Source organism: Hypomesus nipponensis, chromosome 23 (genome assembly GCF_054491055.1).
Source record: "Hypomesus nipponensis isolate SF chromosome 23, ASM5449105v1, whole genome shotgun sequence".
Classification (NCBI taxonomy): Eukaryota; Metazoa; Chordata; class Actinopteri; order Osmeriformes; family Osmeridae; genus Hypomesus; species Hypomesus nipponensis.
The window spans coordinates 5,054,174-5,077,908 of NC_140383.1; the positions used below are offsets into that span (position 1 = coordinate 5,054,174).

Consider the following 23,735-nt stretch of genomic DNA (forward strand, 5'->3'; position numbering starts at 1 on the left):
ATGTTTTTTTCAGTCTGGTCTACATAACCTGCTTAGCAGTTTATTTACCAAATCTTGCATTTATAAATTGCAGAAAGGATGATGAAAATGCTGTTTTAACAGCCACAGCTTTATATAGTAATAAAGAAAAACAAAGACTGCACGGTGACAGTTGTTTAAGCTTGGTTTGACAGTACCCTAGAGGCTGTTAAAAGAGGGGGAAAAAGCTGATCATGCAATTTTCATCTGCATATAATGAAGGAATATATGACAAGCTTGTTTTACTGAGATGCCTGTTGGAGGTAAACAAGGAAGTAGAATGTTTTTCTCCATAAGTAGGCAGATGTAGCAGAGTTAATGGCACCTCTGGTAATTGAGCATGTAAAAGCCCAGTCACACAGCAGGCGTCCGGAGGAACACGAGGGGCGTCCGGAGGAACACGAGGGGGCGTCCGGAGGAACACGAGGGGCGTTCGGAGGAAAACGAGGGGCGTCCGGAGGAACACGAGGGGCGTCCGGAGGAACACGACGGGTGTCCGGAGGAACACGAGGGGCGTCTCGGAGGAACACGAGGGGCGTCCGGAGGAACACGAGGGGCGTCCGGAGGAACACGAGGGGCGTCTCGGAGGAACACGAGGGGCGTCCGGAGGAACACGAGGGGCGTCCGGAGTCACTCCTGCCGACTGACTCCCATCACTTTGATAACTGCATTTAAGTAGATCCCAATGTGGTGACACAAACACACACACACACACACACACACCCTCCTCTCTCTGAAGCACACTGCTGAGGAGTGATCTTACCCTGATCAAAAGGGAGATTGGAGTCAAAGAGTTCAACTTGACAATTATGCCACGAAGCTCCACTTCTTCAAGCCAAGTACAAATACATCGGCACACCTTGAGTGGAGAACACCAGGATCAATACAATAACTGATCAAATGATCCCTCGGAGAGAAGGACCCAATCAGATCGACCTTCTGAAAGGGCTTCAAGGTCCCACAGCTACTAATATACAGCCACTGATACCGACAAAATGTGACGCCTCATCAATATGGTACTTCATTTTGCTTCTTCAACAAAATGCTCTGCTAACAACCACATACCTGGCCAGATAGTTCCTGTCCCGTCTTTGCACAGAGCAGGTTTGTCCGACCATTGCAGATCAGGGAGGTTGTAACGCACGCAACGAGCCGTGGATGAGGCCTCAGACTGTAGCCAGTAGGCTGAGGTCCTGTTCGGAATCTGGTCCAGGGGCCACCCTTTAATCACAGTCTTAGAGCTGAATCAGACTATCGGAGAATCATATTTGCCAGACCAGCAAATATTTGACAGCAGCATCAGAGGAGCTGTGCGCCTATTTTGGCACGCTGCAACCATTTCATTACCCAGAGTGGTTTTTAGAGGTAGACTATGAGGTCTGTAGCATACACTTTCAGAAGAAATAACATCAAATATGCCGAATGGCTGATAAGCATGCAAGAGGTTTCTATTTTCCGCCAAATGTAAATTTCCTGGACAAAGACTGTAATCTCAATCAGAGCTCAGCTTTTTAATCAATGTGCACAAAACAATATAATAGAAAGGCAAGTCAGGACACCATTTCGGTTATGTCACAAATCGAACTCTGGCATGAAACTGGAACTCTAATCTCCTTTTAGCTTAAAACACTTTGCAGCACTAAATTAATCTTCCTCAAAGTGACAACAGATTAAAAGTTCTGAAGTAAGAACTAGCTAGCAGTGCTTCACAGCCTTACTGAGATACACATCAGAATCATAAATCAAACATTCGAAAAACCTACGATCATTTTATTCAGCAACATTAAGTAAACTGCATTTTTATGGTGCTACTGCTGTGGGATATCCCATAATAACCATGAGAATTGCAACGATGGCAATGACCCAGAGAGTAATCACCCTGCCCTCCATCTATAAAGACGCTTTTGAATCACGTAGTCATTAGTGCAGTACATATCCCTTTAAATTATATTTAATCACACCTTCGTTGACTCACTTTTATTTTCTTTGTCAAGCCCGTGAACAAGCGCTTGACAGATGCTGTAACATCTCCTATCTAGGTAATACTTTATTATCGAACCAACTGGATTACAGTTTAGGCCTGCCAGCAATGACGGCTTGGATTAATGACACATGAAAAGCAATCTCCACACCCTGAGAGTTGAGGGCTCACAAGTGCACACTCAACTCCACACATAATAAACATCCCACAATGTGGAGGAGCTCTGAGCAAGGCCCACGGGTCTGCTGGAGCGACCAGGGCTGTAAATCTGGATAACTTTACCTCTCTGGGTCCATCTGTGTTCAGAAGACAGCTAACAGCCCTGCTGCTGGTTCAGCGTGCTGCTGAAACCGGGCCATGGCTATGGCTCTCTTCTGTTTGACTGAACACAGAGTTCCACAATGTTGACGCCCTTTGCTGAGATATTTCCCAGTTCATGCATACCTTATGCTAAAAGGACTGACTGGCTCCCAAGTTCAGCTTTGGGGAACCTTCTTTCCCCAAAAGTGCACCTCTATTTACATTCATGGGGCTCTCTATCCCGGTCCTGATCCCAACCACGGCCACTTAAAAAAACTATCGAGTTCTGAGTACCACAGAAATTATTATGTGACAGAACATGTCATATTACAACTCCAGAGACAGAGTAGAACGGTGGTAAAAACAAAACAGTAGTGGCATTTGGACCTGGTCCAGGTCACTGTGGTCCTCACCCTGCATGTCCAGACAGATGCCTAGCAGAGGTCTGCAGTATGTAGTAAGCAGGTGGTGGAGACAGTAAGATATACTGTAAGTCTGGATAAGTGTTTGGAGCGGTAAGCGGTAAGGGCCACACAGTAATTGCAGCCCTATCTGCTTTGGCTGTAATGAATACAATATTATGTTGGGTATTACTCAGGAGGTAGTGGGGTCGGAGCATGTCATCGGTGTGCCTGGTGAGTAATAATGGCCCATTAATGCTGCTGCAGGTGCCTCATTACTCTGATTGGCCTGGAAATGAATCTATATGAGTGAATCTATACTTTTCTAAATGTCCAAGGGGTAATGCTAGAGCAGCTATTACTGTACTGCACGTAGCATCGGTTGAAGACACGCATACCGACAGAGACTAACACGCACACACATAAATGCTGGAATCGAAAAACTAATTCAAAGCACTGAGTCCTTCTATTGTACTTCAATGTCTGGTGCGGGGGGGCAGATGGCTGAGCGGTTAGGGAGTCAGGCTATTAATCAGAAGGTTGCTGGTTCGATCCCCGGCCATGCAAAATGACGTTGTGTCCTTGGGCAAGGCACTTAGCCCTACTTGCCTCTGGGAAAATGTCCCCTGTACTTACAGCAAGTCGCTCTGGTGTCTGCAAAATGACTAAATGTAATGTCAATGTCTCCATACCTGGATTTTTGTTTAACACCTCTGAAGTTGTTTTTGTATATACAGTACTGTGCAGAAATCTTAGGCACCAAATATTTGATATATGAATATTGTTGTCCACTTCTTCTTCAGAAGCAAAATACCAACAACAAAAAAATCGATACTGAAAATGGAAGCAACTATGAAAGTACACACAAAAATACACAGAAAGATGCTGACAAAGTCAAAGATTGCTAATCCATTCTAAAAAAAAACGTTATGACTGTAATTAGGGCTGTGTTCATTAGTAAATCAATGAGACGGCAGTTTCCAGCTTGTAACTTTGCATGACCAAGTCATTTACCGGAGTTAAGATTTGATTTGCTGTATCACCAAGTTTGCAGTGACACTGTCGATAAGTAAGAGAAGGACAGAGAGTCTGGGTAAATCAGGAAAGAGGACAGAATCCACAGCAGTCTGTCTGGCTTAGCCTCCCTACTGCTGACGTGACTTCAAGCACACTTCGTTCACACACTCCCATCTTTCGGGATGTGAAGTGTGAAAATGGTGCTGAGCGTCATTCCAGCTGAAGACAGCACCATCTGACCCTGCTTGGCGCCATTAACGTAAGGAAGTTAAGTGTTTTCCTGTTCTCGAATAAAGCTGATTCCAGAGTTTCTCTTGCGGTGCTTTAAAAAGCTCCACTTGGTTGGATTTGCTGCTTTTCTCCAGGAAGCAGCGTTTCCCCGGGGCAGGTTTTTGTTTGAGCTGTTGAGTCTTGGGGGTCATATGTTTTGTGGCTGTATTCTGCTCACGTTGGACCAGAAGCCCTTGCAACAAGGACAGAGAGGAGCAGAGGATGCTTTCTGGTGCTATTTGTGGAGCTTTACAATAAAACAGCATAAGACCACAAGGTGAAGACCATGAGGAAACACAGAGGGAGGATGTTTGGTCTTTTGGCTACCATGATCTCAGGAAAATTGAATTCTATCAGAAACATAATGGTGGTCTTGAACAGTGTTTTTTGTTTGTTCAGTACAGAATAAACTGCATGGCCTGTAAAGATCTTCCATCGACACCAATGACAGGATAGACATCAAGCACAAAGACCTTTAGGACCTGTAATCATTTGAGTTAGAACTCAAATGTTTTGCAAGTAATCCTTACAGTTAGACAACCCCCTGTCATCAGGTAGCTTTGATTTGACATGACTCTATCGAGAAAAATAAATGCCCATTATCTCCTTGCGTGAGAAAAGCTGGATCCTGGCTCTTATTATGCTCTGGCAATCGTAAATCATGCAGCCAGCCACTCTCATATTAACATGCTGCTCTCAACACCGAAACTTAAGAGGACAGCTCTGTGGTCTCCCTCTCCCTGAAGCCCCAGCTGATACGTTAGCCTGCCTGCTCTGCTTCTCCCCTGACTGGCAGCACACTCCCACAGAGTCCCACTGCAGGGCACCACCCTGATCTGCTCTGACACGCCTGACCTTTCCTGGACCGTGCGACCGGCTCTCTGCGTGCCGCACCCTGCCCGGCTGAAAAGGCCACGCCACGCCAGGCGGACTGTGCCTCCGCCGCCCCACCCCCGACCCCCGTAGCTGCCATCACAGGGCTATCGGTGGCAGGGTGACTGGCCTGGACAGCCAGCAGACAGTCACTCCGTCTGAGGGGCTCTCGACCATAAAACAAGGGCATGCTATCTGTTTTTGGCAGTGAAAAACAACCTCAGTGCAACCCAGAACTATACCAGCAGTACTCGTTTAGTACTCGTGCGACATCCTGAGGTAAATTTCAGATTAGTGAGGTGAATTAGATGAGTGCTGGAGCTGTAACTCGTGGTTAAGTGAACTGTTATTTGTGCAGCTCTTTATGTTATGGCTCACTTTATTCATTTAACGTGTTGCATTATTAAAAACCTATATTCATTTCTGAAATGATGACCATTAGTAGACAATTTCACCATGTAAAAAGAGACTACACCCAGACCAGAGATTAAAAAACCCTCGCTGTACAATTTGTTTTTAAAAGCCAACGCGTTGCATCGCTCACCAACACAGGCATTACAGTGGCATTCAGTTTGGTTGAAAGCACAGTAGCAAGCGACGTGTATATCTCAGGACTAATGTGCTTCTGACGTCCAGGCCCCTTTAGGAGCGAGGAGAAGGGCCGGAGCACGGAGAGAACAGAATAGATGCTGCGACTGTGGAACGGGGAGCTGTCGCATCCAGTAGGCTCTTTCCGCGAGTAAAGGAAACACTTGGCACTGCAGAAATAAATCATGTGCTCATGTCCTTGCAGTTTAATGCCCGATTGTATTTTTCTTCTTCAAAGCCTATAGGAATGTTCTCATCTACAAACATTGCAGTCCCAGCATTAAAGATGTTTTATAGGTGCAACTTTCTGGGGGCTTCTTATCACCATTGTCTGAAAAGTACAGTAGTCTCTGGGGAAACTTATAAATGCGAGTCTACAGAGTCTACAGATAGACTCTGTAGACTAGATATTTTTGTTAAGATTAAATGAAAGAATGCTGGTCATGTTAAGTTACTGTTGTTTAATAAACAAACAAAAAACAAATAAACAAAGAATAAAACAAACTACAGTAGTATCTGTATAACTCATATTTTGTGGGGCATAAAATACCTTAAGGGAATTATTTTGGTTTATGGATTAAATGCTCATTACTGAATCCTTTGCTTAATGAGAACAGTAAATATTACTCTACGTTACTCTAATATAATGCCATATGTATGATGAATTTACGACATGTTGAGATATGTATTAATCATCAAGAAGATAAAAAGCAACATTATAGAAACAGACCCAGTATCACATCAATAGTCCTCTCCAGACTTCAAAGGCCCAGGGGTGAAGACGCAAGCCTGCATGAATGTGTGAGTGTGTGTTGGTCTACTGGCCAACTCTTTAAACCTCTTTAAACTAAAGACTGGACAAAGATGGATTCCCTCGATTATAAGGATAAAAGGCCACTGAGAAAAATCGATCCCCACTGCAAGCCTTTTACCGTCTATCTATGTTGGGTTTGAAGCTACTGGGTCTGGTTGATTAAATTATGTTTTGTGACTTTTGGATTCAAAGCATTAACATTTATTACAGTACTGCAACAGCAATGAGCACACTCCAAGACACCCAGTACTGTATAATTCATATACTTGCCCCTAACTACATAAGAAGCTGTGATTGGAATACTGTACTCTCAGTTGACTCACACCATCCATTTCAATTACAGGATGTAGAAACATTTTCAAGATGTCATTCATCGCTTTTAATGAAGGATGCAGATTGGGGTTTCATTTCAAACACACACCTATTCAGAAAAAGTTTAATTGACTAACCCCATCTAGCAAGTCAGTATTTCTGCACTCATTGGACATCAAGACTACAGTGTTTGTTATGAGTACTTAGCTTAATCATGAAGGCACTCCAGTTGTTGTTGTTATACCATCTATCTTTGATGTTGTTGTGCTTTTTTATGGGCTTGAAGACTACAATGCAACAGCAAGGATCTGTGCAGGTTCTGGGTTTTGAAGGAATGCGATGATCTCACATGTTGTTGCACAGTGATGGCAGGTCGTTTCAAGAGCACGCTCAAGAAAAGATAAGGGGAGGATGGCACGGTGAATGATAACAACAGTATTGTTATCATTTCCATTATATGACATTGTTATTTCTACATACTATTGTAAGTAACTGCTGTAGAGATTTTCTTGAGGAAAACATTTTGAAAAAACAAGCAGATAGTTTGGAAAGACAGTTTCCGTTAACAAATGCGAGAAGGAGGTTGGCTATGTATAATAAATAAAACAAATACAATAAATAACTTTAGAGTTGACAAACAGCCCAGGTAAAAATTACAAATATGAAAAGATTCTACCACAGGTAAATAATAAGATGAAAAGATTAAAAAGAGTAACTGGAGGACCACCATGTATTATACAAGGCTTTTGTTGGTTTGAAGGGCAATTATTAAGTGGTTTTATCAATAAATCTAATGGATTCTCAGAATTTACTCTGACTACTTTACTCTTACTCTACTACTATTACTCCCTTCAATACAATGCAATTTGCAAATGGCCCACACAGATACAGTCAGACAGACAGGCAGACAGGCAGACAGGCAGACAGACAGACAGACAGACAGACAGACAGACAGACAGACACACACACACACACACACACACACACACACACACACACACACACAAACATAATAAGTGTATACCTTCGGTTCTTCTGGGCTTCCTTCTTGTCCATGATGACGGGTACACAGTTTGTTAGTTCTGTCCAGTCTGCATGCAACCCACAGCTCCAACCGGTAGAGAACCGCGAGAACAGCCAAGATTCCTCTTTCCCCGGTCGGTGGCATGTGCATTTCTTTTGCCCAGGCTTGCAGTCGCATGGCTGCTCCAAACGAATATTCCTAACTAAGTGCCTTCCGAACGTTGTTCCACCGGTTTTCTGAATGTGCAAAAACACTATCACATCATCTCCTTTGATGTTGAATTCCACGTGCCGCTCAAGGTCTCGCTCTGAGAAGTTGAATTTTGAGGGCAATTTAGGCGGACTGTCTTCCTCCAGGTCTTGATCTCTGTAAAAGTCATCTGTTGTCCGATATGGGGTGGAAAGTAAACTGATCCCTTTTAAATTTTCTTCAGTTTTAAAGTGGCAAGAGTTGCTGCCAGCCGGACATATATACTGATAGCCAATCATTACAAAAAGAACAGCTAAAATAGGAACCAGGAGTAGTTTACTGGATTTATCATCCATTATAACGAGCAGGTGTTTTCTTCCATTAGTGGGAATAATTACATGAGGTATCTTTAAGAGCGGCTTCTTGATACACCATCATAATGATTTCTATGGATGTTATAAGTGCCACATGTTGATCACGCACGGTTTATACTACTTGGTAACGGTATACTCTGAGAGGCATAATCTGGTCTAAACAGGTAGCCTACCTTTATGTTCCTTTAAAACACCGTTGCGTACTCCATGTCCTGAGCACACTGTCTAATGTAAGATTTGGCTAACACCTCAATGCATTTGGGTTACTTCTCCCCGTGGATGTCCAACTTCACAAGCGATATTTCAGAGCTGCACAAAAACGACCTCCCTCATGGTTGACTATCTATAGTGGGAATAAGTCATCTCTAGATATGACTTACTCTCCCGTCGAATTTCGACTCATCACCAATCTGAAGAGTTGTCTGCTACGATTATGCAGCACAAACGTCGATATCTTTCACCGACGACACGCACAATTTCATACACATGCCCAAAGCATGCGTGTGAGGAGGCGAGCGACTGCGGCTTTCGATTACAGTAGGATGGAGTCTTCTGTAGCATCCTCAGCATCCCGGTTCTTTTCACTGTACATGTACACTCTTCTTCGAAGATGCTGTGCCGATGTCTAGAACACGTTATGCACTTGTCGTTGCCTATAGCTATCCTTATCTGAATTAGGCAGACGAAGCAGATAACGTTCAAAACCGTATTGACATGGCTTCAGTTCCATAAAGACACATTAGATTTTAGGAAACTAAGCGATGAGGTGTTTGCATCATTACCAGCCATTAAGAGACTAATTGAAGTCGTCTTATGTCTCGAATTAAGATGTATTAGTCTTTCAGCAAAGTGAATAGCATTAAACTAATATTATAAGTTTGACTTTATGTAAAAAAAACGAGTGAAATTAAATATATTAAGGCTAGCCTATGAGTATAGGCTTTTCAAATTAAGAGTATATCGTGTATTCTACATGTATAGTGGTGTATTTGTTAGTCCAGGATGCAATTTATCATAATTAATTTTGGCACCATGGACAGTTCCAATCCAGGCTAAAGTTAACTGTCACTTGGACTTAACAGACACTGCATGTCATATGGCTGTACAGCAGGCTTCGAATTTTGCAGGAACGGTTCCTTTCTACGTTTTTTATTTTGTCCATGCAAACAGCCAACTGTTGATAACAGCTCGTTGTTCAGCGTACGAAATATTTGTGTGATAAATGTTCAGTTATTAGTAGGCTAAGTTATGACGGAACAAGGTAGCAATTAAGTTCAAGTTCAAAATACCACATTACATGAGTCTATTTGTCTACAAATAGTTGCCTAACTAGGGCATGTATGCTAATATATTAAGTCCAGATTTATTAGTTTGAACACTGCATTCAGAATGTTTCTAAACATTATTCCACATCTAGGCTACACCAAGTAAGCACAGTTGCCTCAAATCAATATCCCAGGTTTGCGAGCTTGAGAGTTCTGAACGAGCGTGGCGCTCATCACAAAAGTAGGTGTCAATAGCATTGCCTGATAAAAAATATTGTTGTCAAACTTCGTTATTATTAAAAATAAAGAAAAATCACAACATACAAAGACGTGTGGTATATAGTATATAATTTGGTGAAATAATAACTAACTATTATTTAGTTAAGGTTGTAAGCACAAAGAACACGTTAGATGTGTATAGCAAAGGACCTCTCAATGGCAGCGAGCATAAACGGGGTAAGAAAGGATAGGCTACGTTGTCCACATTTCAACGAGCGAAATTGTGACTTGACATGGATTTAATGTTGCAACATTTGTCCGCAGAAAAAGGCAGCAGACTGTTTAGTTTACAAATTTGTATCTCACTGAAACCGCTGCCTGAACATTCATTCATAAAGTACCACTCAGGCTTTCAAACTGCTTTGTGGTTCATAGATTGCCTGAATGCTAGCTAAATTTAAGTACAAATAAAAGTAGACTACTACTACTATATAATTGAAAAATTGGCATGCCCCAGTAAATGTGTAATGTCTGCATATCCATTCTGTCATTCCATATCAGCCTGCACGTATCTATTACCGCTACGTGGCACAAAGCCTAGTCATGAGGATACAAGTGGGCTATGTCTGATGATGATTGTTGCGGTTGGATGTAAATCTCATCTCAGTGATTTTGTAGGCTACTGTATTCATGTGATCTGATATTTTCATTTCAGAGGATGAATAACGTCTTATTGCTGTCACTGTTCTTAATGAACATCCAGCATGTATCAGCTTCCAAAGGAGTCTCTGCCAGTCTGAAAGCCAAGTGGAGCATGACGCCTTTTCTTTTGGAGACAAGGTGGAGTTTTAACGCTAGTTGTTGTACGCTACATTAACCTATTTGCTACACTTTTTAGCTGGCACCTGTCATACCAGCTATTAAATGCTTTCCTGAAGTTTAGCTGTGGCCTATTGTGTTCACTTCCACAAATACATTTTGTATTTTACATATCGTTTTGGATACACAATGTACATGTAAAATATTGTATGCTTGTTGATTTTCATTTTTAACCAAGCCCTATAAATACATCGAACTGCAGCTGCTGCATTATGTTGACAGCAATGTTCAGCTAGCATGACCGTAAGGCTAAGCAATTATCTTTAATAGCAAGCAGGTGGGTGGAAGGGAGCAAAGTAGGATTAGTAGCAATGTACAGTAAACTGGTACATACGGGAGTGGAGTATTGCAAAGAGGAGAATGGGACATAGGATTTGTTTAGACAAAACATGTTGCTGGTTTTTTAAAGTATTTTTCCACTACTTTATTTAGCCTGTTTAGCTAATTTGACTTATTTTGTGTAGTGAGTTCATTGGAGAAGATGGGAATGAGAAATTCTGGCAGTTTGTTGAAACTGTTAAAGAGTTGACAGTGTACAAGAATGGAGGTATGTCAGTATTTTCAATCATGACCCCGACAGTAAACACAAAATGAATTTGTATTAATTGGTAATTCTGTAACACTTTCAGAACCAGTGTGTGACCTTCAACCCAATGACATAGCATAGATGTATCTCACATCATCAAATTAAGCCTGTAAACAACATGATTTTTATTCCAGCACGTCAAGTCAGTTTATTTATAAAGTACATTTAAAATCAGCCAACGCCAACCAAAGTGCTGTACACAGTTATCAAATAAGGCAAACAACAATAAATAGAAACAACAGACAAACACAATTAAGTCTGTGTGACCCTAAACTGACTCGAAACCCAAAGAATATAAATACGTTTCAAGACGAGATCTTAAAGATACTTCAAGATCTTACTGCGCTTCCAATGTACAGTATGGAGTTTATGCTTTACGTTAATTCCTCACTCATTGATGCCCTTGGTTAACTCTGCCGCAGAGTCAGTGCGATCATATTACAACTTGATCATCAAGAAGGCTGGCCAGTTTCAGACAGATCTTCAAGTCAGTCTCCTGAGATTTGCTCTGTCTATGAGGGCCTACTCTCCAGCAGTCTTTGCATCCCAGCAGGTAGGACCACGTACCATTTGAACCCCGGCGCTTACAATCATTACTGATGACCACTTGGCTCATTAAGAGGGGCAAAGTTATTCTTGTTATCATAAAGAGGTTTGCTGTTTAGTAGGGTTTTTTGTGTTATTGTCGGTCATTGCTTGTTGATTCCTACAGTTGTTCTCTGCCGGCTTCCAACAGATTGCCAGTGATGAGCCGCCTCCCAAGGCTTGCCCCGCCTTTGTGTCTGTCCATGGTCAACAAAGCTGTAGCACCAAGGACATGAAGAAACTCCTGAAGGCTGCTGCAGGCCGGTAACACAGCTTCTCATTGTCAACCCCTCGTGCTAACATCGGATGCTCTGCTCTCCCTCCACATGTTTACTTGTTAGCCTCAAGGTTTTTAACACTGTATTCACTGCACGGCTCGCCCGCTCCGATTCTTTTGAAACAAGAGTTTCTAACCATGTTTTCATGTGTGTTGCAGGCCTAAGCCATACATATACAAGCATGATCACAGATACCCAGGACTCAACAAGACTGAAGTCCCAGTGGTGATTTTGTATGCAGAAATAGGCACTGGGAAGTTCAATGCCTTCCACAAGGTCCTGTCTGAGAAGGCTGAGGAGGGCTCTCTCCTGTATGTGCTCCGTCACTACGTAGCGGTGAGTTGTGACCCTGCCGTCTTGGGGTCCTTCTGTGGAGCAATGAGCCGATTGACTTTGCATTTGATGTGGTTTAAAAGCTAAGTGAGCACGTAGAGCGAATATGACCCTGTGCATTGGTTGTTTTGGATAAATGCTCGAGGATTGATCCGAATGATGTAACCTCGGTAAGAATGTGTAGGCCGATTTTACCATTGTATACATTTGTGTTGAAGAATTTGAAGAAAGACATATACATTTTAAGTGTTTAGGTTAACTGATAACATCTCTTGAGTTAGGAGAGAAGAGGAGTACTAGTTGCCACCTTATTTACGACTATTATTATTCCTTTGTTAATAATGACAAAAGCCAGATAGGACCCTTTTCATGCTAGAAGAAGAACTGTGAGCCTTCAGTCCTTGCAACACTCTGTTCTTGCCTCGGAGCTCGTCAGCTGTCAGGATCGTGAACTCGATCGAGCCTCAGAAGTCTCGGTCACTTATTACTTGGCAGTATTCAGAACATACTCAGTGAACCAGGGAAGAATATTGACATCACCATTTCATACAGTATTTTATACTAGCTCTTTAGGGGTTCTTCTTATAGGTTTGAACTGGATTGTTTCAAGTGACATCCGCTGTGTTCTGAGGTCTGTTGTCTTCTAGGTAGAAATTGAGAATTTCAATATCCGATCTGGATCAGTTTAGCTACTGTAGCTCGATAGAAGTTATCTATTTTCTTTTGATTATGTTCACAATCAAATTTTTTTATTTGCACCGTGGGATGAAATAAACTTCCCTGGGAGGCAATGGAGAGTTCTAAGAGCTACGTGCACAAAAGCCAAGGTCACGACGATGTACAGCCAGATGGATTGCATTATCCGCCAGCGTTTAGCAGAAGAAAACGTCTAACTGTGGACGGTTAGCGTCTCAAATGCAGATGGCCTGACTCTGTGCTGCTGCAGTAATGTGTTCTTTTCAGAGACGCCGGTGAGATCAGCAAGCCACCGTGTAGGTGGCGGAGACGGTGCGGTTGAGCCGCCCCGTGTGTCAGGAATGCAGGGGGAATCTTTTGATCACGGGGGGCATTAGTGTCAAGGTTGAAATGTCAGTCTGTGTCCCGTGGCGTGTTCATGTTCACATAGAAAGAAGAGAAATAGTTCTGCCAGGTTTCTCTCTGTCAGGGGTTTAGCTCTTCGCTTGCTTCATCATCTGTGCCAATGTGTCTCTCCTCCCTTCAGATCATATTCCTTTAGGTTGTTTCTTTTCTTTTTCTCTAGGATCCAAAGCCTCAACATATGCTTTTGTCTGGATATGGTGTCGAACTGGCCATTAAAAGCACTGAATATAAAGCTGTAGATGACACCAAAGTGAAAGGTGCGTTTCTTTTTGGCTGCCTACTTGGTATAGAGAAATAGTAATAAACACCTTACGGGGAGAGTGAACTTCTATACATTGCCATGATTGCTTTAGATTCAAAAGTGGCTGTGAACACGGAGGAGGATGACTTTGATGAAGTCCAAGGATTCCTTTTTGGAAAATTAAAGTAAGTCTTTCAACTGTCTTTTTCAATAGACATTTTTCAATAGCCAACTATGACAAGAATGGCTAGTATCTGCGTACATTGCTGCAGTTTCAGATTAGTAGAACACAGTCGTTGTCCCACACAAGGCTACTTGATGAGTCCGAACTGTGGTAGTCGTTTGAGTGACATTTGAGTCACACCCCCCCCCCACTCCTCCCCCCCCCCCCCCCCCCAGGAAGTCCCACCCGGAACTACAGGAGCAGCTTGGGGAGCTCCGGAAGCATCTTCTGGAGAGCACCAACGATATGGCCCCCCTCAAAGTGTGGGAGCTGCAAGGTACTCCAGCTCCGTCGAGTACCTCGTAGGTTAATCTGGCTGACAAACAGAACCGGGGCCCTGAGCAGCAGCCTCCTGAGGAATTTCTGAAGTGGCTTTTTAGTCGTTTTTGATCAAGTAAATCACTTGAAATGAGCAGCGGTCATTTCAGGGGGGTCGGAGCTTTTAGTCGTGCTTTATTTAACGAGTTAAACGCAGCGTGACATAGCAAAAGGGAAGAGATTCTCATTGATTTTGTGGATTGGTACTAAATTGAACGGAACACGAACGCGTTCTGTCGTCAACCCAACCCTGACAACGAGGCTCCCGTTTCATCTGACAGATCTGAGTTTCCAGGCGGCGGCCAGGGTGTTGTCTGTACCAAAGTACGAGGCTCTGAAGCAGCTGAGGGACCTCAGCCAGAACTTCCCCAGCAAAGCCAGGTGAGACTTGGCACCTCGCGCTGCCTCAGAACGTGTCAGGAATCCACCTCCTCCGACATGGGAGACTATATCGGTCTTTCCGTTGTCGGACTTGTTTTTGGCACCAGACAGCTCTCATGAGGAACAACTTAGAAGTGCTGAGTCAAGCTTGGAGCTTGTGTTTACAAGGAGTCAGCTGTAGATATACCATCTGACGACCCACAGATTTGGGAGATTAAAAATGGGTTTTTACTGCTCGCCGGGGATGTGGAAATAGCTGATGGTGACTGTACATGTTTTACTGTTCCCACAGATCACTGACGAGAGTGGCTGTAAACCAAGAAATGAGAAAAGAAATTGAGGAGAACCAAAAGGTGTGACGTCATAAGCAGAATCCTGGGAGAAAGATTCAGGATTCTTGGCACTTTGTCTACAGAATCTTCTTTTTGTAGACATCTTGTTTATGTGACAGTCGCCACAGTCGTTCCTGAACTGATGCTCTTCTCTGGTTATTAACCTCAAGTTTGACTAGTATACTAATCAGACGAGCAGATTTCTGGAGGCTTGATTCACACTGGGCTAACAGCAATGGGTTTGTTCCCGCAGCGCCTGAGCGAGACCATGGGTGTCCATCCTGGAGACGGGGGGCTGTTCATTAACGGGCTGCACATTGATCTGGACGTTCACAGCCCCTTCAGGTAGGAGCCCAGCAGGGCGGAGCAGCAGTCAGCCTGCCTCCTGGCCCCTCCCTGGGCCGTCTCTGTGGAGGCGCTTCACAGAGCTGGCATCCTGGAACCACCGGATCCCAGTTTAGCCCTGCTAGCTTGTGCTCGCAGCTCCTGCTGGCAGGCCGGATGAAAGCTGACCTGTGATCTCGCCTTGTGGTAGCATATGGGACATCATCAGAGGAGAGGCCAGGATCCTGGAGGGCCTCCATAACCTGGGCATCAAGGGAGGGAACCTGGGCAAGCTGCTGAGACTGCCTGTGAACCCTGTGGAGGACAACTATGCCTTAGACATACGCCACCCAGCCGTAACGGTGAGAAAGCCTAGCCCGCCCCAGCCTTGCAGGTGCTTTGTCTTAGTGTCTGGCACCAGCATGTGGATTAGTGGATCAGTCATCAGAGTATTGCAGCAGTCCTAGTCTGCCAAAACCCTTGATTATGTACTGGGACCAGAGCCAAGGAAAGCTATCAAATTAAAAACTTGCAAACTTTGATTTCGGCCCCCCTTGGCCATTTTGTTATGCAAAACACTTAGAAAAAAAGGCCAAATGAACGGCTGTCAGATATTTAGTCTGAAATGTATTCCTTCGATCAGAGTGACTGTCTGTCCGTGAGGCCTTTCAAATATGCCCCCTGGTGCTAGTGGTCTGGTTTGCCAGACAGTGAAATGGCTGAAGAGAATGGGAGGGCGGGAATGAGAGAGAGAGCGAGAGAGAGAGAGAAGGAGGGCGAGAGAGGGAGAGTTAGTGTGCCAGAAAGAGCTCCTTCTCTGGGAGGTTTCTGAGGTTCTGGAGAAGAGAGTGTTGTTAGTAACAGTTTGGGCTGTAATGGATGATTTTGGCCACTGTAGCCATCTGCAAGTCTATCGCCCCCAACACAGATCTATACAGCCCAGCATGCGCCTCTCAGTCACGGGAAGAACAGCCATCTATCAGCCTCTCTTCTCTGGGAATATGGGTCGATCTAGCTATGGCACAGCGCGGCGCATTTAGATTGAACAGGAATCGATTTGATCTTTAAAATCCAAAACGACCATCGGCTTTTTCCTCCTGAAAAGGTCTCGGGGAAAGCCGGCCCATGTAATCAGTCTTTTTTCTCTTGTCTGGCGTTTTCTTTCCAGTGGGTGAATGACATCGAGAACGACTCCATGTACCGCAGCTGGCCCTCCAGCCTGCAGGAGCTCCTCAGAGCCACGTTCCCCGGGGTGATCCGCCAGATCAGACGCAATTTCTTCAACCTGGTGAGACCCCCCCCCCCAATCCCTCCCCCCCAACCCCCCCGGGAGCTCAGCTGTGGCTGTGGGTGGAGGGCGAGGGAGATTGTCACTCATTCTCTCCAGAACAGCTGCCCCTGCGGAGGAGATTGAGTAACGGACCTTCGATGATCCCGTTGTTGTCTTTTTTTGAGGCTTTGAAATGGAAAAAGATTTGATTGTTTCTTGTCTTGGCTCAGGCAACACATGTCTGTGTAAATTGATTATCAGAGGTGTTTATTCCAGCCGAGGAGGCGGTCTGGCGGTGTTCTCACCTGTTTCCTGTGTACAGGTGCTGTTTCTGGACCCGGTTCAGGAAGACAGCATCGAACTGGTGAAGCTGGCTGAGCTGTTCTACAAACACAAGATCCCTCTCAGGTGTGCTGTCTCAGACTTGTTTTCGTTTTTCCTTTTTTTTCTTCCTACACCTGTTAGCTGCGCCACATGTTCACATTCGGAAGCAATCAGGAAATTCAAATCTGATATTACTCTCGTTTCCCCCAAAGGATCGGATTTGTGTTTGTCGTCAACACGGAGGACGAGGTGGACGGCCTGTCAGATGCCGGGGTCGCCTTTTTCCGGCTGCTGAATTTCGTCGCCGATGAGTACGACATGTCTCAGGCTCTCATGTCTGTGGCCGCGGTACGCACCTCCCCACGGGCATCTTCTAACCCCTCCGTCTGATCCAAAACTCATCCTGGAAGCCTTTCCTGTAAAAAAGTGCCGCCTTTTGATGCAGCCCGTGAGACATTGGTGATTGTGGTCCGTGTGTTGGCCTGCTGCCTGCCGTGTTCTTGAAGCAGACGGGAGGGAGGGAGGGAGGGAGGGAGGGGGGGGAGGAGGAGGGAGGGGAGTCGTTTTGAGAGGGAACCCGAGAGGGAGGGTATCGACAGCACCCGGAATGTAATGGAGAGTGATGCTCAACTCTCACAGAACTTTAGTTTTGTTTTTCTTCTCCCCTGCAGATGTACAACAAAGTAGACATCGGCGAGACGCTGTCTGTCAACACGGTGTCTGCCTACCTGAAAAAGACATTTCCCAAAGCCAACGCCGCCAGCATCCTGGGGGTGGATTCTGAGTATGACGACAAAAGAAAGGTACACAATATGAGGATCTCTTTCCCAGAGTGCCTTAAGCAAGTCTGAGTGACAGTAAAAAAGCTGATCACGTTTAAAACACATGGATTAGCAGACTATGTTGTCATGGCCCCTGACTGTGTGTTTTTTTTGCCGGGGGGGGGGGTGGATGCCAGGCAGGAGCCGCGTTCCACAGGAAGAGCGGTCTGGGCGCCCTCCCTCTGGCACTGTTTAACGGCGTTCCTCTGAGCCCCGAGGAGATGGACCCTGACGAGCTGGAGACCATCATCCTGCAGCGCATCATGGACGCCACCAACTTCTTCCAGAGAGCTGTGTTCATGGTACGAGCCGCCTGGAACCAGATGCTTGTTAGGGCTGTTCTTGTTTACTTCCTTGGTCCTGTCATGAATTTGGGGTCGTGAGTGACCTGGATAGATATAATGAACAGTCTGGGGACATCAGCCAGTGGGCCTGCACTAGCGCCCTCTCCTGTTGTCTGCTGACAGGGTCAGCTGACTGAAGGGACGGACGTGGTGGACTATCTGATGGACCAGCCTAATGTGGTGTCTCGCATTAACCCTCTGGTCCTCAGCACCGATAGAATATATCTGGACTTCACTGCTTCGCCCGGTAATGCCCTTCTAACCCCCCCCCCCCCCACTGACGTGGCGTTCTGAGTTTGTTTGCGTCGAGCCTTGTGTGTGTTTGTGACACTTTGTTTTGGTTTCTCCCGTCAGTCGCGGATGACTGGGAGGACACCACGATGTTCTCCTACCTGGACACGAGGGACAAGACGGCCGTCGTCGCCAAGAAGATGAAGTATTTCACCAGAAACGGTGAGAGGCGGGCGGCTGTTCTGTCCATCTGGCACTGCTGCCAATTGATTGGTCTCTCCTCCGTGTCGATACCGCAGCGAGGTGTCGTTTAATGTGTTTGAGCAAGTGTGTAAACGATTTGTTCCAACAAAGCGGCGCGGCTTAAATGAGCACATCAGAGGAATGTTTGTTCCTCAAACATCAGGGAGGAGGCTCTGCGAATGATACGCTTGCGTGTTCCTGTGGGCCTGCGCAAGGATGAAGTTGGCCTTTAGAAAAGGAGAGCAGGCTGCGTGCGTTTCTCCCCAGATAATTGCCCCTCTCTCTGATTGGCACCATGCCAGTGGCCTGACTCTAGTCTCAGACCCACAGCTTTCTGCTCCCTCTCAGTCTCTGTCTCTCTGTCTCTCAGTCTCTCTCTCTCTCTCTCTCTCTCTCTCTCTCTCTCTCTCTCTCTCTCTCTCTCTCTCTCTCATATTCATATTGTGTGGGTTGTGTGGGTGGGTGTGTGTGTACACAAACACATATCTATGTGAGGAAATCCAAGGTCCTGTTTCACTTACTATGCTGAGAAGACTGTAGGGAAGAAGACAGTAAGCCATGACAGGTGGCACAATCCCCCATGAGCTCCCACTCTCCCTTACACACACACTCTCTCTCACTCTCTCCTCCATCCTCACACCCATCTCCCTCTCTTTTTGTTCTCCTTTGTCTCTCTCTCACTGGAAAATAGCTCAGATATAATGTTCCCTGTGCGCTGCAGTCCCAGCAGACAGTAACCCCTTTAAAGGGTTAGCAACACCTCCTACCAGCATGCTGGAGCTTTCACATTCAGATTGACCGAGTAAGAAAATGTGTGGGTGGGGGGGGGGGGATTAACTATCGGCCTAAAGGCCAAACCGGGGCTTAGTCAAACCCAAACCGGGGCTTAGTCAAACCCAAACCCAGGCCTCCCTCGGTGGAGCTAGACAATAGAGACCAGTGTTTCCTGAATGCGACCACCTGTGTGATGCGGAGCTGACAGGTGATTGGTATTCGTTGGGCTCCCCCAGATGAGGACGGGATCAGCGGAGTGACCGTTTGGATCGTGGGAGATTTGGAGACGGCCCCAGGGAGACGGCTGCTGCTCAACGCTATGAAACACGCGGTGAGCCCAGACGGCGTCCCCGCCCCCTCCCCCCCCTGCCACAGACACACTTCAAAGAAGCTCCGCTCCCCCTCTCGCCTTCCAAACTTCACATGCGTTTACAAGACATGAATTACTAATAATCTTTGGAGTGAATTTTTAAATATATTTTTTAATAGCTCAGGACAACTGACTCGTAGTTTTGGCATAAATGTAGCTTTAAGAATCCTAATTAACGACTCGCGGTTGCTTGACGCACACGTCAATGCAAATGTATCCCTTTCATGTAGTCTAGCCAGGTAAGCCCCAGACGTTAATTACACCCCGGCACGCAGAATCTCCGCTGGAATGAAACTCTGTTGGGACGTGTTTTCACCTTGGCCCCGAAATGAACAAACAAAAGCAGCCCGTGTGGTTCAATGATAAACACCCACATAAATATTCTGTGGTTCACTTCCAACAGAGCCAGAGGTGATGCCTGACTTGCCTGACTCACGAAGGCAGATATGGGTCGTCCATTAGCAGGCTTGTGAAGGTTTGGTCACTGCGAGCCATGGAAAATATTATAGAGGGCTAATACTTTATGAACTCCCCGAGGGGCGTTTGGCCATGCCAAATGTATTTTTCAGCAGCAGTGTTTTCGAAGACAAAATCCTTACCCCCCCCCCCCCCCCCGCCTGCTGTCTTTCAAAGCTAATAGGAAACGCAAAGCATGTGTAACCTTTTTAAGTGAAAAGATGTAACAATGCTGACACTAATTGAATTCCAACATATTTCACACCTTCAGATGCACAGGCAAGACCTTGGAACACCTTTGTTATTGCCCCCCTCGTCCGACTGCTATGCTGAGATTCTGTGTGTTTGTGTGCGTTTGTCCGTGTGCTTGTATTTTCCCGTGTGCAGAAGGCCAGTCCTGGAGTCCGTGTCGGGGTGCTTGCTAACCCCAGCAGTAAGCCCAGCCAAGAGAGCACCGTGGTGTACAGGGCTGTCTGGGCCTCGCTCCTCACCCAGAAGAACAAGGCCGCAGCAGAGTTCCTCCACAAGGTCCTCAGAGAGGAGAGCATTCTGCTGCTCCAGCAAGGAACCAGGATGAAAGACCTTCTGGTGCAGGTGAGAACAGGAGGAACGCTGCCATTTGTTCATGCCGTCATAAGTTAGAATCTTTTTTCTCTCACTCTCAAGTATTGCATAGATCTGTTAGTTCTATTCTAAGCCCTCACGCTCTCGTTTTCTACCTGCTGTCAGCCGGCAGTGAACACTCGTATCCCACTGCTCTCTATTAAAACCTGCAGCCCCGGAAAAAAAATGGTGATTGATGAATACCTCCCCTTATTCTTCTCCTGGATAGCACGTCCCAGAATATATTTGCCCGAGCGCGCCTGTCTGCCGGCCCTCAGTCAGAGGACACATAAGCAGCCGGCTGCTCCCTGTCAGTTCCACTCCGTCTGCCAGAGTCGCCGCACGAGCCGGCCTCCACGTGCTGCATCTCTAACCAGGATACCTGGATACCTGATCCCCCACCTACCACCCCCCAGAGGGAGCCGGACTAGCCGGGATCCTGCTTGCGCTTCACGGCCGCGTGGGTTAGATGTGCCCCGCCAAGCCTGTCAGTCACTCTTCCTGCTCCGGCTCAGTAACCCCACGACCACGGGTGTCCTGAGCCCCTGTCATCTCTGCGCTGGCTGGACATGGGATCGACCTACAGCGCTGCTCGCACTGGAGGAAAAACCTCGACCGGGTTGATCGACCACATCAGCTGACAGAAAAGCCGGCTTTCTGTCCTCGTTAGAGACAGGAAATGACCCGGGCAGCCATCAGTCAGGGGGCTGTAGCAGAGAGAGAGAGAGATGGGTGCACACAAGGAGAGAGGGGGGAGAGAGACACAGAGGGAGAGGGAGACAGACAGAGAGAGACAATTACGACTCTCCTTAAGCGAGGGGAAAGATTTGTCTGGAAATGGCAGGTGCTCGCTGGGGCTCTGTGGTTTGGGACCTGGAGCCAGAGTCCGGGGATATGAGTTTATTATTGGCTGCCTGACAGACCTGCTGACTGAGTTGTGCTGACATTATTGGTATTTCACCTGTTTTCGGGGCGAGGTGAGGTGGTGGAGAGGGGGGTAAGAAACTAATAACCTGACTGTGCAAACCCTCCCATTCTCCACACTTCTGATTTGTTATGGACAAAATGGCCAATGTTTAATTAAAGGTTTGTTAGATTAATTGCAAACTGATTGATCGCTCCTAGATTCCCATGCATGTGCAGTTCGGACAGCTCGGGTCTCTCTGGCTGTGAAATATTTACGTTTAAAGGCCGCCGTGATGCAGAACGTCAGTGATTTGTCAATAGCAAAGTGATTTCCAGCCCCGAATACATCATACTTTCCATCAAAGCGCTGGGCAGACTTTGTTTTGGACAGCCTGAGAATGGGAGGCCACGTCCTTGAGGAAGGCTGTGCGGCTATACATCACCGAGTCCTCAGAATGGCGGTGCGCGCGCTCAATATATCTGTCTAAACCCAAATGTTTGCTCCTCCGCCTCAGGGCATGGACGCGGACGCCTTTGAGAAGAAGTTCAACACGCTGGAGGAGCACCTGGTCCGCAGTCAGCGGCTCTTCTGCAGAGACGTCCTGAAGCTGAGCCCTGGACAGAGGGCTGTGGTCAGCAACGGCCGGGTGAGACACACACACACACACACACAGGCGCACGCCCGCGCTCCCTTCCCCCGGCTCTTCAGACAGATCCCTCAGAACTCCTCCACTCAGCAGTTCTTCCTGTTAGCGAGTCATGCTCAGACATCATAACAACACATTGTGTTAGGCCTCATGCATATCCCAGGGGTGACCCGGGGTTGGAGCTGTGGTGTGGGGCTGAGGTACAGCAGTGTGTGTCGTCAGGTCTGGCCCGAGTGACGGCGTGTGTGTGTGTGTGTGTGTGTGTGTGTGTGTGTGTGTGTGTGTGTGTGTGTGTGTGTGTGTGTGTGTGTGTGTGTGTGTGTGTGTGTGTGTGTGTGTGTGTGTGTGTGTGTGTGTGTGTGTGTGTGTGTGTGTGTGTGTGGTGTCCTCCTACTGTAGCGCAGAGATCCTGGAGCCTGCTCGTCAGCAGGAAGTTGTCTGGGGGGGTCATAGGTTGCAGAGGTGTGTGTGTGTGTGTGTGTGTGTGTGCAGAGCTGATGACTGATGCCTCAGCAGCAGCAGTGCTGACAGTAAAGGATGAAGAGGCCAACTCCAAAGATGGCAGTTACAATTAATATCATTTTCCATTCTTCTGTTGTGAGGCGGGCCAGTACGGCGGTGCAGGGCGTCTCTCCTCCCAGAATAGATGAGCCGAGTGCAGGGAGAGGAAGCAGCAGGGTGGGAGCGCACTGGCCATCTGGCTGGAGGAGATGAAGCACCCTACTCCATTCACATTAGCTGGAGAGATACAGCAGCCTTCACCATTCACATTAGCTCTCTCCCTCCTTTTTCTCTCTCGCTCGCTCGCTCTTTTTTCTCTTTCCTTCTTTCCTTCTGCTCTCTCTCTCTCTCTCTCTCTCTCTCTCTCTCTCTCTCTCTCTCTCTCTCTCTCTCTCTCTCTCTCTCTCTCTCTCTCTCTCTCTCTCTCTCTCTCTCTCTCTCTCTCTCTATCTCTCTCTATCTCTCTCTTTCTCTCTGTCTCTTGCTCGCTCTCTCTCGTTCTCTCTTTCCTGCTCTCTCTCTCTCTTGCTCTCTCTCTTTCTCTCTCTGTCTTTCTCTCTCAGATTCTTGGACCATTGGAGGAGGAGTTTACCGTGGAGGATTTCCATTTGTTGGAGCAGATTACCCAGAGCTCCACGGCAGAGAAAGTCAAAGGAAGAATCAAGCAGATGGGGATCAAGGGAAAGCAGTACGTGTTCCTCCATGTCTCCATTTCAGTTCAACTCACCGGCTCAGAGGTTTCTTCCTCTCTCTTACCTGTGCTTTGCCCGAACACAAGAGGCACAGGACTTAATAAATACAAAAAGAGTGAATGATATGATTCATCACAACCTGCTAAGGTGGCGCAAGACGCTTTTGACAGTTTTTGCGAGGTACGTTCAGTAAGGAAAATTGCATACACCAAAATGGTCATAAACAGTCCATTCTGTGTGAACCGCTTCACCTCCATAGAGGTTGCATCAAATCAGGTAACATGCAGAGGGGAGGCGGGAAGACTTCAGAACTGCTCATTAAGCTGG

The 23,735-nt window shown here is 46.3% G+C and overlaps 2 protein-coding genes across 4 annotated transcripts in view; one reads left to right on the forward strand and one right to left on the reverse strand.

The window, feature by feature from the left end:
- hs6st3b (heparan sulfate 6-O-sulfotransferase 3b) overlaps window positions 1–8,143 on the reverse strand; it is a 40,485-nt gene extending 32,342 nt beyond the window's left edge. Inside the window, exon 1 of the mRNA XM_084689261.1 lies at window positions 7,599–8,143. Coding sequence (XP_084545387.1) covers window positions 7,599–8,143 — 545 coding nt within the window. The remainder of the gene's footprint in view (window positions 1–7,598) is intronic.
- Window positions 8,144–9,852: 1,709 nt separating this feature from the next.
- uggt2 (UDP-glucose glycoprotein glucosyltransferase 2) overlaps window positions 9,853–23,735 on the forward strand; it is a 31,254-nt gene continuing 17,371 nt past the window's right edge. For all 3 annotated transcript variants that reach the window (XR_014741617.1, XM_084688926.1, XM_084688927.1), the window contains exons 1-24: window positions 9,853–9,882; window positions 10,361–10,485; window positions 10,989–11,071; window positions 11,533–11,663; window positions 11,847–11,959; window positions 12,132–12,309; window positions 13,568–13,664; window positions 13,761–13,833; window positions 14,048–14,148; window positions 14,471–14,570; window positions 14,863–14,923; window positions 15,156–15,247; window positions 15,438–15,588; window positions 16,395–16,514; window positions 16,819–16,904; window positions 17,033–17,168; window positions 17,492–17,623; window positions 17,779–17,943; window positions 18,109–18,232; window positions 18,340–18,438; window positions 19,470–19,564; window positions 20,447–20,653; window positions 22,084–22,215; window positions 23,280–23,404. Coding sequence is in view for 2 of the 3 variants with exons in the window: in XM_084688926.1 (XP_084545052.1) it covers window positions 9,862–9,882; window positions 10,361–10,485; window positions 10,989–11,071; window positions 11,533–11,663; window positions 11,847–11,959; window positions 12,132–12,309; window positions 13,568–13,664; window positions 13,761–13,833; window positions 14,048–14,148; window positions 14,471–14,570; window positions 14,863–14,923; window positions 15,156–15,247; window positions 15,438–15,588; window positions 16,395–16,514; window positions 16,819–16,904; window positions 17,033–17,168; window positions 17,492–17,623; window positions 17,779–17,943; window positions 18,109–18,232; window positions 18,340–18,438; window positions 19,470–19,564; window positions 20,447–20,653; window positions 22,084–22,215; window positions 23,280–23,404 (2,747 nt within the window). In the remaining variant the exon portion in view is untranslated. The remainder of the gene's footprint in view (window positions 9,883–10,360; window positions 10,486–10,988; window positions 11,072–11,532; window positions 11,664–11,846; window positions 11,960–12,131; window positions 12,310–13,567; window positions 13,665–13,760; window positions 13,834–14,047; window positions 14,149–14,470; window positions 14,571–14,862; window positions 14,924–15,155; window positions 15,248–15,437; window positions 15,589–16,394; window positions 16,515–16,818; window positions 16,905–17,032; window positions 17,169–17,491; window positions 17,624–17,778; window positions 17,944–18,108; window positions 18,233–18,339; window positions 18,439–19,469; window positions 19,565–20,446; window positions 20,654–22,083; window positions 22,216–23,279; window positions 23,405–23,735) is intronic.